Genomic DNA, 12,354 nt, shown 5'->3' on the forward strand with positions numbered 1-12,354 from the left:
TAAACTAAGGGGCTTTTGATTAAGGATTATCTTTAATAATCTTGATTATCTGTTTAAGGTTATCAATGATAATTTTATTTGATTCAAATTATCAACAATTCTGAAATAATACAGTATTACTGTCACATTAGCAAAATAGATTATAACTCTAGAATTTTGATAAGATTTTTCATAATTTCAAGGTTAATAATAAATTTATCTCAAAAATACCCTTCAATATTTATCATTTAAGATAAAAATATCCTTATACATGTATCAAATATAAATCCATTTTAGCCGACTCCCGAATCACGTCATTTCCAAATCGCGATTCCAAAACCTTAGCTGACCCTTCGTTTCTATTCTCCGCTGCATCGGACGAAGGGAAACTCGGCGGCTCGCACGAATTTCCCACGTTCGGGATTGAGGCGAGGCGAGACGGAACTGGGAAATGCGGGCGTCACGGGAAAAAGGAGGGTTTCATCTGAGAGGAGGAACTGAGAGGTTTAGGCGACAGTAAGAGCGAACCGAGGTCGGGCATGGGGATAAGGGAAGAGGCGGGATCGGCAAGGCGGAGGCGGTGGCCACCGAGAGGAGCTGGCTGGCGGCAGCGGAGCGGTGATTACATCTTTGCTGATGCGCATGTATTTCGAGGGAAAGGCGAAAGCATAGTCGGAATAACAGCTAGATAATTTTTTGATTACATCTTAACAGTTCCGTCTTTTATAAATAATATATGAGTGACAATTATTTATTTGGTTTAGTTTTTAGAAGAGAATGAGTATAAAAATTTAATTTGCAAGAGAATTCTATGAGATAAATAAAATGAAATACAGAACCACTTTATTACTCAGGGAAAAGATACAGGGGAAATAACATAATGCCACATAGTACAGGAAGGTGTCGACGTCTTCGATAACAGTTGGAACAAGGTAACCGAGTCATCACCCCGTCGGTTCACGTTATATTTTTTTTAACTTATTTGATTGAATATATATTAAAATTTTATTTTAAATTTTAATTTGTTTTATTAAAAAAGTAAATATTAAATTTATTTAATTATAAAAGTGTCTAAAATTAAATCAAAGATAATATAGTAAATATTAAATTAAAGTATACACTAAAGTCTCTAACCAAATAAATTTTTATTATATTATTTAAGATTTAACCAAACAACATATAAGTTATATTTTATTCCTTATAACCTTAATTATGTGATTACCTAATAATCACATAACCAAGATTATACATGATAACTTAGACCAAATAGCCCCTAAAGAGTTATAGTGAAGACCTTAGCATATTAAGTATTTATAGGTATAGGTTGGGAACCTATGGAGATGGTAACCATGACTACTGAGAAATTAGAGATCATTCAACTGTTTAATCAATGATTTCATCCTCCACTGTTAATCTTCCACCATTAATCTTAGTCGCCAAGTTATTAATCTCAATCTAATGACCATTACCCTCATTTAGTGGCATAGTTAAGATTTTCAATTAATATAACACATATGTATAATAAAACTCATATATTAAGTTTATATGTTTTTACAATAATATTTTTTGAGATTTCATGCTTTAAAATATTGAATAATAATTTAATTAAAATATTGAATAATAATTAATCAATATATGGTGTCATATAATAATTCACCATATCATCTGTCAACCAATTATAAAGTGAAATTTTGATTATTTTTCATTACTAAAAACACTCTTTCTATAGTTGCAATTGCAACGAGTAATAACGATGCAACTTCAAAAATAAATATATCAAAGGATACAATCGATGTTTCTTCAATTGAACCATCCTTTTAACAAACTCATTAATCCTTGCAACCTCAGAGAATGGATTGTTACTTCGCATGTTAAAAATAAAATTATCAAGTTGATACTCAAAATACATTAACTCGATCGGAGAGAAATCGAATGGATAAAAATGAACACACTGAAATAATTTTCTCTTATTATAAACAGATAATGAATTTGATGGATCAAAACAAGTCATACATAACAACAATTTTGTATTCACTATATTAAAGTGATTGTTCAACTCTTGAAGTTGCAAATATATTACTTCATAAACGTTTCAACACGATAATAGTGAAGATTTGTCATTCCTTTAATATTTCATTGTGATCTCCTATAAAAGGCGAACAAATCTTACATGTGCAGGATGAGTACCTCATATTTAACAAAAGATAAAGAAACTTTATTCAATAATAAATCTCAACCATTATCTCTCATGGTTTACAATTGATGTTTGCTTGATCTTACAAGAATTATGACATTTACAATATCTTGATATTTTCTTTGCAAAACTTGTTGCAAATCATCCGTGACTCTCAAAATATTTTTCATTAAGTGCATCTGAAATATGAATTTATATTTTCTTATCAATTTCAACATATTATTTGCTTGCATCTTTTGCTTATGATATTTTTTCCTCCTCTTTAACAATTTAAAGGACATCAATAACAAAATGATACCAGAATATTAAACTCAACAATGTATTATAATATGAACCCTAATATGTACTCTCAATTTTTTTTAATGTCCTCTCAATTCATACATCGTCCAATGAAGATATTACTATTGCAAATTCCTTCAATGATTTTTTTTCAAATTGTTTCTCATGAAGTATGTCTTTTTTCTTGCATGTCTCTACACCGCGCACCCCAACCTCTGAAATCACACTCTAGGTACTAAAACCAAACCTAAACTTTCTCAAATCACGATTTTCGATGACAATAACCCACGACGACGATAAATAATATGTCACGTAACTCCGATGAGAGAAGAAGACTGACTGACACATTCCATGTCATGATATTTTCTTGCAAAAATCGCACCAATGGATAGCTTAGGTCGAAGACTTTCTAAATATATGGCCATTTTTAATTTTCCAATGACGAACTATGGTGAATAGATCGGACAAAGTGTCGGTGAAGATTTGAGACTATTTTATGAAAGAAACATAGAGACATAGATATTAATAAGACATATTTTGATTTTAATTAGTATTTTTTAAATATATATTATATATAATATTAATTTTTTAAATCTCGAGGAGTGATTGCTTGAGAAGATCTATAACCTAATGAACTCGAAGGGGAAAACTTTGAGTAGATAGTTGGGGAGCTCAGAGTGCTTGGGAAGAGCTCAAAGAGCTTAGAGTACAGAACTTGGGGAGCTCAAAGTGGAAGAGTTCGAAGAGCTTGAAAGCTCAAGGAGTAGGCCTCTTCAAATCGAGTTGAGATATACGAGACTCAATTAGGGTACTTAGGTCAGTAGGATACTAAAGTTGGCTCCTATGAGTAACTAGAAGTGGTCGGCCGCCAAGAAAAAGTCCCTAATGGAGGCGAACAAAGCCGAATTGCAAAGGTTGTCCACCTAAGAACTTTCCTAATAGCGGTGTCAAAAGAGAACAAGGCCTAGTTGGAGAGGTTGGTCAACGAAGAACTTTTCTAACAGCGAAGTCAAAAGGGAACAAGGTCAAGTTGGAGAGAAGTCAAAAGAGAACAAGGTCAAGTTGAAGAGGTATACCGCCTAAGAGCTTCCCTAAAATTGGAAGGGAATAAGGCTGAGAGGTTAGCTATCAAAGAGATACCTAACAGTGGAGCAAGGAGGCAACAAAGTTAAACTAGAGAGATCGATCATCAAAGGAAACACTTTGAGATCTACAGAGATTGTTCGAAGGTCTACCACAGAAATAGATAAAACATCGAGACCTTAAGCAGACTTTTAAGGTTTAGGAGAGACTTTGCAAAGGTCAACCCGAACCATTACAACTAATAGGGAGCTCAATCTCGAGATCTTGAGCAAATCTCTGAAGTCTAAGAGAATTTAACATAACTCAATCTTGAGACATTTGACAGACCTCTCAAATCTAAAAGAGATTGTCTGAAGGTTGATCCTATAACATTTAGATGATCCACCAAGACTAGAAAGGTTTGATCCCAAAACTTTGGAAGAACTTTTGAGATCTGGGAGAGATTGCTTGGAAGTCAACTCTAGAATTTTTAATCGAATCACTAAAACTAAGAGAATTGAATTCTAAAACCTTGGACAAACCTATGTAATCTGGGAGACTGTCCAAAAGTCACCTCTAAAATCTTTAATCAAATCACCAAAGACTAAAGGGAAGTCCATCCTAAGATGTTAGACAAAACTCTATCATCTAGGAGAGATGAGAGCACAATCCAAAAATATATATATAGCATATATGGCCGACACTCACCACAAGAAAATCATAAAATAGCGACGGAATTAATTTCCGTCGCTAACATTAACGACGGAATAAATTTTTTCGTCGCTAAGGTAGCATTTAGCGACAGAATTAATAATCCGTCGCTAATTAGCGATGGAATTATTAATTCCGTCGCTAATTAGCGACGGAAATTAATTCCGTCTCTAATTTTCTGTATTATTTTTTAAAAATAATTTTCATTAGCGACGGAAAATTAAAATTCCGTCATTAATTTTTTGTATTATTTTTAAAATTATTTTCCAATAGCGACGGAATTTATTTTCCGTCACTAAAAGTAGCGACGGAATAAATTTTTCCGTCGCTAATTAGCGATTTTTAGGGTTCTCGATCTCTTTTTCTCGGCGCTCGTGTGTGTTTTTCTCCGGTGATCAACTCCTCTTCTCTCGGCGATTTGTCCTCCCAGCGGCCTCTCTTCTCCCGGTGATAGTTCCGGCCTTGTCTCCTCCTCCCGGCGGCGAGCTCTGCTATCTCGATCTCCTTCGGCCTTGTCTCTTCCCAGCGGCGAGCTGCCTTCATCTATATCTCTCCAGCCTTCTCTCCTTCCAGCGGCGAGCTCCTCTTGGCATTCCCGGAAGTAATCTTTTGCGGCATACTTCAGCAGTAAGGTCCCTTTCATTTTGATTCCTGCAGTAAACATGTGATCTAATTAAATGATATGCTTCATATAAAATTATTAACTACGCATGTATTGTTAGTGATTATTACTCAAATTCCCTTAATTCTGCACTTAACCATTTGAAATCCCTTAATCCCTTAATGCTGCAACTTTAATACATAGGAAATTAGGGTTTCTCACTAATGTGATAGAAGCCGTAACCCTCCTCTTGTACCGATTTCAGTTTAGTGAATTTTTTACTATGAAAGTGAATTTTTTTTACTTTGTGTTGATAAATTACATGAGCTTCAAAAACTGAAGCTGTGTAGGATATAAAAGAAACCTTGTTGCTGGAAAGGGTTGAATCACTTTAATTACCTTGCAATGACCATTGTCTTGGTCCTCTAATATACATCCTGAGGGCTGCTTGCTGCACATCACAAGTGATGCATCTATAGTTTCATCAAGTTTAATAGGTACGTGTCTAATACACATTCTGTGGCCTTGCTACACTTCAAAATTTAATAGGTGCTTGCTGTACCTATTTAGTTGAGGTTAATTGGTGCTTGCTGCACTTCACAAATTTAATAGGTGCTTGCTGTACCATACAGTTTATAGTTTCATCAAGTTTAATAGGTGCTTGCTGCACTTCACAAGTGATGCACCTACAGCCTGAGGGATTGATCTCATTCTGTGTAAAACCAAACCTTCATCAAATTTTAATAGGTGTGTGTCTAATACACATACATACAGTCCATATTAACTCTTGTCAGCCCCATTGGTTCATGAAAGATCAACCACAACAACTCTAGGATGATTTCATTTTTATTTCGAATAAGTTTTGTGTTATAATATTATTTTGCAGATACAGATATGTCCGATCAAACAGCAGCACCCGGTGGTCGGATTGTTTTGCGAGTTGTTGGAGGGTGGTAAATATTGATGTTATTAGTACTTTTTATATTTATATGTTTTGATATTATTTTGCAGATACAGATATTGATTGTTTTGCGAGTTGTTGGAGGGTGTCTAATATTTATATGTTTTATAATGCAATTTCATCTCATCTGGTTGGACTCAAGATGCGGAGACTCAGGACCCTAATGATTCTGATAAGTAGCTGCCTGCGAGGTATATTAATACTTGTATAATTTCTTTTTTTAGTTATGACTTGTAAAATATGCATTTTCAAAATAACTTGTTATCATTAATTTATTACTAACCTATCTTATTGTATTTTTTGTAGGATTGGATATTTTGGCTCGATTAGTTTAGATATTTTTATTAATTTTTATTGTATTTAAATATTTGATCTAGTAGCATTGTATTGAGATAATTATATTCAAAGATTTGTATATGTATTTTTTTGTTCAGATTGTTGTAGTTTTATGATTATGATCTTTGTGAGTTGTATTGTGATTGATAATTATTTGTGATTGTGGAAGTATATAGTATTGTGGTAATTAATTGTTGAATTGGATTGTTTAATTCTTTTATATTGTTTATGTAAAACAGGGAATTGAAATAAATAAAAAAATTATTTTAAAAATACAGAAAATTAGCGACGGAATTTAAATTTCCGTCGCTAATGAAAATAAAATTTTAAAAATAATACAGAAATTAGCGACGGAAATTTAAATTTCTGTCGCTAATTTTTTTTTATTATTTTTTCAAATTAATTTCCATTAGCGACGGAAATTTAAAATTCCGTCGCTATTTAGCGACGGAATTTTAATTTTCTGTCGCTAATTTTTAGAGACGGAATAAAAAATCTGTCGCTAAATTTTAGAGACGGAATAAAAAATCCGTCGCTAATTAGCGACGGAAATTAAAATCGGTCGTTATGATGACGTCAACGACCGAAGATTAAGCGACGGAATAATTCCGTCGCTAATCCGTCTTTAAAACGAGTTAACGACGGATTAGCGACGGAATTATTCCGTCGCTAATCCGTGTAATTTTTGTAGTGACTAATCTAAATTTCAACTTCACCATCTCCATCGAGCCATATCAAGCTCAACTACTTTTCGGCCTACCTATAATTGATAAAGTAGGAAGTATTTTAAAGTGTTTACAAATCAAATTTAAAATAATTTTCTAATTCATTAGTATTCTCTTTTTTCACAGAAAGAGAATATGGTTGTCATAAATGTCTACTTACCAAATATACCCTCCATTATTCTCTATCGAATGAGTAATTTAAATATTTAATTCTATTTTATTTGAAATATAAATTTATTAATTAAATTTCTTTAAAAATGTGGGAAAAAATTCATAACGCTTCTTTTCCTCTCGATGAATTTACCAAAGATCCACTTATTTCATAAAATACCCTTTTTCCTCCTTGGTAAAAAAAAATTTCATAAGAAAAATTCAAATTTTGATTTATCATCACAACCATAATCACTGAATGTGAAATTATGTAACTTCTCAATTTATTTCCTCACATATGGTCGTGTGACCAACTGTGTAGGACTATCGGAGTGACAGATTCTTATTTTTTACAGAAGAGAATGTGAAATCATGATCAAGCTGCCCTCGGAATATGGTTGAGTTGATTAATGCAAGATAGATTTGCTGAAGTGGACAAGAATCAAACCTCGACAAAGCCGAGATAATACCCTTCCCCATAGTGGTCAACTATAACTTTCTGATTTACCTCCTCACAGATGATCATAAAACCGTATAAAACCACTGAAATAACGGATTCTACCTTCTACTAAAATAATCAAACTTCAAAATCACAACCAAGCAACAAGATCACAGCTAGGCTACAACCAGTGATAAATTGCCCCCTTTTAATTTGCACTTTCTACAATGTCAAAATGTAGTCAATTGATGAAATTAATAATTTATAATTGATAAAGAGAAAATCAATCCCTTCAAACTGTTCATCTTCTTTTATCATTATCATCATGTTGTCTTTTACATTCGCATTTATTGCTCCAAATCTAATAATGAATTGTCTACAAAACTTACTAGCACAAGTTCCAACTCCCATCCTAACCATACTTTCTGCGAGTTTACCTCATTTTGCCATTTAACCTTTGAAAACATATCATTTTTTCCATCATATGGGAACTTAAGAGTTTCCTAGATAAAAACAATTAAAATACAATCCATTATTATTGTATTTGGTTTAACTGACCCTTAATTTTAACTGAACTTTGAATGCTATTTTTCAAAAAGGGGCAAAAAGAATAAAAAACACTCAAGCTAACAAATTATCCACTTACATTGTTTTTTATTTGTTGGAAACTGATTTGCTTCACTTCTGAGCACAAGCAAAACTGAGAATAACCATCAAGTTGAGCCACTTCCACACATTGAATGCGCTGCCAATGTGACTCCCACTTTGCTACTATTTTTAATGGTTCAAAGTGCAAAGTTTTACTAACAAATGACCTGGCTGGGTGATCTATAACTAACAGAGAACAAGAAGTTCACCTTGCTTGTGATCTGTACAGAAGCGAGTAGATTTGCCTTGTGTCAATCTTGGAAAATTATGCAACCAATGTCACAACTTTGTTGTATGTTACTCAAACAATGCGTAAAGTTCGATAATCTAAAGTTGTTCGTTCCTATTTGATTCTCAGCCATCCAAAGTTTGCATAGGTGTCTCATGGGTTCAAAGTGACCTTTCATCTTTCTAGAATTGCAAGTCACAAACCCACAATTAGTGTATTATCAAACATGTAATACCATTTCAATTGACAAAATTCAAGAGGTGATCAATCATTTCATCTGTGTCGCAGCAGCGGTTCCTCTCCCATTTATAAAAATATGTTAGGAGACTTGATTTAACAACCGTGCAACATTCCATGGGACCTATGGATGAGTAACTACTACTCAAATAAGCAGATATTACTGAATGTTCATAAAGGAAGAATGCCTCTTGTAGTAGAGTTTGCATGAATACAAGAATAACAATTGTCTAACATAGCAAGCATCGAATCTGTGAGCTCTTAGCTCAATTGACACATGAAATCAGATTATGATCCTGCGATTTGTTCTTATCTTCGTGCATATTGACATGCAAAAACAAGACCATGATTTTGTGAGTTCTTCTTATCTTCATGCTTGTTGGCATAAATATTAGCTTAGAGTTTGACAAAGGAGAAGTCATTCAGTGAAAAATGCCAGCATGAAATACAATTCGCAGGGGAAAAAATGACTTGCCTCATTGAAGTCCAGAATCAGAAGCATTAGAGTGGTTTAAGCTTGCATAGAGTTCACTCAGATCCGGATACCTGTCCTTGTAGCGGATAATGTACTTCTCTACGAATTGGGCCTCGGAATCCACCATGTACGTTGTCACTTTGTAATCCCTTTCACAGTGCCCCCTAGACTTCAAGGTTGCCAAGATCCGATGTCTCGGAATCAACCTTCTCTCCAAGCTCAGTGTCAATAGTACTGGACGTGTAGCGATGTAAGAAGAAGCATATCCAGCTTCATGTATCAAGAATTCCATATTTATCTGCAAAGTCTTCAAAGACCTTCCCAGCAGAGCAGGATACTTTTGGAATGCTACGACAAAATCGCCCTCCGACCACCCGAAGCTCCGGAACAACTCCATTTGCATCTTGAATCTCTTTGGATTGGCCACCATGAGTGCACACAGAGTGCGATGGAACATCCCCGATGTCCGTGGCACTCCCAAGTCCTCCACACGATTGATCAACGATTTCAAGGTATCAGTTTTCTGCGTTATGAACATTGGGCGAAAGCGGAACATAAAAGCAAGCTTTTGGCCGTCCACGCCGCATTCCCGAAGCATCTCAAGGTTGGGCTGGATCCTCTTATTGATGCTGTACCCAAGAACCCAATGGTTACTCTTGAACAACTTCAACACCGCATCCTTGGATCCGAGAAGGTCTTGCCAAAATTCGATCTTACGCACAGCGCGTTCGTGTTTCATATTGACGGTGGAGGGATTCGATCGGACTAGGCGGACGATGTCGGATGGGGAGAGACCCAGATCTTCGAAAGCTCGGAACTTTGGGACAAGTGTCTTCTCTACGTCCAAAAGAAGACATTTGGGGACGAAAAGTAAGAGCCTTTTGACTGTGGAATCGTCGAAACCGTAACTTTTGAGGAAAGCAAGGACGGAGTCGGGCTGCTGCCGGGCTTGGATGCCATCGAGAAGCTTCGAGGCCTCGGCGGCCTTCTCCTGGTCGAAGCCACATGAATCGACGAGGTAATGGGCCATGAACATGTGCTTCCCAGTGGTGGATGCGTCGCCGCCGGCGGAGGCCGAGTAAGGTAAGACGGCAAAGAGGAGGGCAGCATCGTGGGAGCGAGGAGAACGAGTGTAGGCGACGGTTTTGCAGAAGAGGGAGAAGTGATGTAGCCTCTTCATCGATGAGAATCCGGTTTGCTCGTCTCAACAAACCCTAGCGCGTTTCTGTTGCGTTTGGGAAATTATTCAAAATTTGTGATTTATCCTCAGAATTTGATAATTTACATTTTATCCTCTAGTTAAAATTACGTTTCACCACTGAAATTTACATGCATTTTCCAAAATACCTATAGACTTTTGAGAATCATCAAAATGTCCATCATAGTTTGAAAGTACTTCTCATTTTATATCCCAATCATTACTTAAGGGAATAATAAATTAATAATGTGACATTCTCGTCTCTAACAAAATAGAGCCATGTGGTTATTATGTTTAGGTTCGATAAACATTTTAAAGGTGTTAGTGGTTATCCCATAAATTTAAATGTGATCAATATATATTTTCTAATTTTATTTTCACGAAAAGAAAACTTTGATTGAATTAAAAGAGGCTTAAATTAAAGGTTATGATTCATAACTTAAATGGTTCACCAAATTGAAATTGGGTTTTTAGTTAAGGGATTAGTTAATCTTTTGATCTTATATTGTATGTATTAGTAAAGACAAAACTCTCAACATTAATGCATTATCTCTATGAAGCTCTATATATTCATGTGCACCAATCGATCAATGAAGACGATAACAAACTCTTCATCATTTCGTCTCATAACCTATTTTCATGATAGCCACCAAACTATTCCTTCTCTATATTTGTAGTGCCTAAGGATTCATTATTTTTCCAGTTTGAATACACATCCCTGTCAAATTATGGAAGATTGACTCTTGAAGATGATGTGATAATAATTTTTGAAATAAGTTTCAGCGTTGATAGAGTTGACTGAAGGAGGAAAACTTGGTTGAAGGAGTTGACTGAAAGAGGAAGACTCAGCTGAAAGAGTTAGCAAGAACAAAAATACTTGGTTGAAAGAGTTAGCAGGAGCATAAAGACTCGGCTAGTTACACACCACTTTCCTCTTCTTGCAATCACTCTTGTTGTTCTTTTATTCTGGGTCTTGAGTAGTTTTGTCCTCGGAGATTGTCTTTATATGGGGTTAAATGGTATAAATATATCTTTTCATGGCCTTGATAAATTTACAAGCTCCTCTCAAATTAGTAACCTTAGTCTTAAAATTATCCTTTGTTTAAAGTGTCCTAAATGTAGCAACTTGGGTAAGTTCTAAAGTTAGCAATATCAATTTCATGCATTTCTAGTAAAGCTAAGGATCAAGAATTTAGAACATTTGTTGTAGACAAAAAAAAATGGACACAATTGCAAAAAAAAAAAAATGTGGCCAAGGTTCGAACGCTTGTTCCAACTATTAAAGCAAGCTTCTTTCATTGTAATTCATTACATTATGTGTATTTGTGTGTGTTGTTTTTGTTTGTGTGAGTTTATACTTGTATTTGTATTTGAGCTTGTGCTTTTGTCTGTGTTTGTATTTGTGTGTGCGTTCTATTATTTGAATATTGTGTTATGTACCGAGCTGATTATAGTCAAACACAAATAAAAAAAGCAAGATCAAGTTTATTCACCCTAGTTTCTGTCAATGATCCTACACTATTGTTGAGAGATTGTGACCCCACGGAATTCCATTATCATATCCAACTATGACTCTTGTTTCACGTCTGAATTTGGCAAAGTGTTTCAATGACCATAGACATTGAATGACTAGTCAAAGCATATTGTTTAGACGCTACAAGATCTCTTGCAAACTTGCATGTTAGATTTTAGCATAATTGGGAGACCAGTTATATTTGTTAGAGTTTGCCCACAAGTGATTCAAATGCTCCCTTTAAGGCACTTGTAGACCGCCTGTGTTATAAGATGAATTAGATGAGCACCAAATTACTGTCCACAATGCACCTAAAGAGACCAAGAAGGTAAAGATAATTAGATAAAGATTTTTGATTGTTTAGAGTTGACAAAAATGCAGTGTAAATAAGAGATGTAGAGAACTAAAACAAATTCTCAATGGAGGATCACGTATTTATAAATGTATCTCCTATTAAGGTCATAAAAGGATTTAGGGTAAAATAAAAAAAAAGTGAGCTCCAAGTTCCATAGGAGCCCTTTAGGTTTTTGAGCATGTGGACCTAGTGACTTTTGCACTTGCTCTACCTGTCTACCACCTTCAATAGCAGGAGAACATGATGTGTTTCGTGTATTAAT

General features: G+C 34.9%; 1 protein-coding gene across 1 annotated transcript; it reads right to left on the minus strand.

The window, feature by feature from the left end:
* Nucleotides 1-8,715: 8,715 nt before the first annotated feature.
* On the minus strand, nucleotides 8,716-10,206 carry LOC141815393 (transcription termination factor MTERF8, chloroplastic-like). The gene has a single exon (XM_074703343.1). The coding sequence runs from the start codon at nucleotides 10,204-10,206 to the stop codon at nucleotides 9,028-9,030; it is 1,179 nt and encodes a 392-aa protein (XP_074559444.1). The 3' UTR covers nucleotides 8,716-9,027.
* Between the last annotated feature and the right edge of the window lie 2,148 nt (nucleotides 10,207-12,354).

This window comes from Curcuma longa, chromosome 21 (genome assembly GCF_044706935.1).
Source record: "Curcuma longa cultivar G26 ecotype Majalengka, Jawa Barat chromosome 21, ITB_CL_G26_1.1, whole genome shotgun sequence".
Taxonomy (NCBI): Eukaryota; Viridiplantae; Streptophyta; class Magnoliopsida; order Zingiberales; family Zingiberaceae; genus Curcuma; species Curcuma longa.

Bases quoted from the DNA above. Each gene is read 5' to 3' on its own strand.
- LOC141815393 (XM_074703343.1), bottom strand. From the start codon at position 10,206: ATGAAGAGGCTACATCACTTCTCCCTCTTCTGCAAAACCGTCGCCTAC.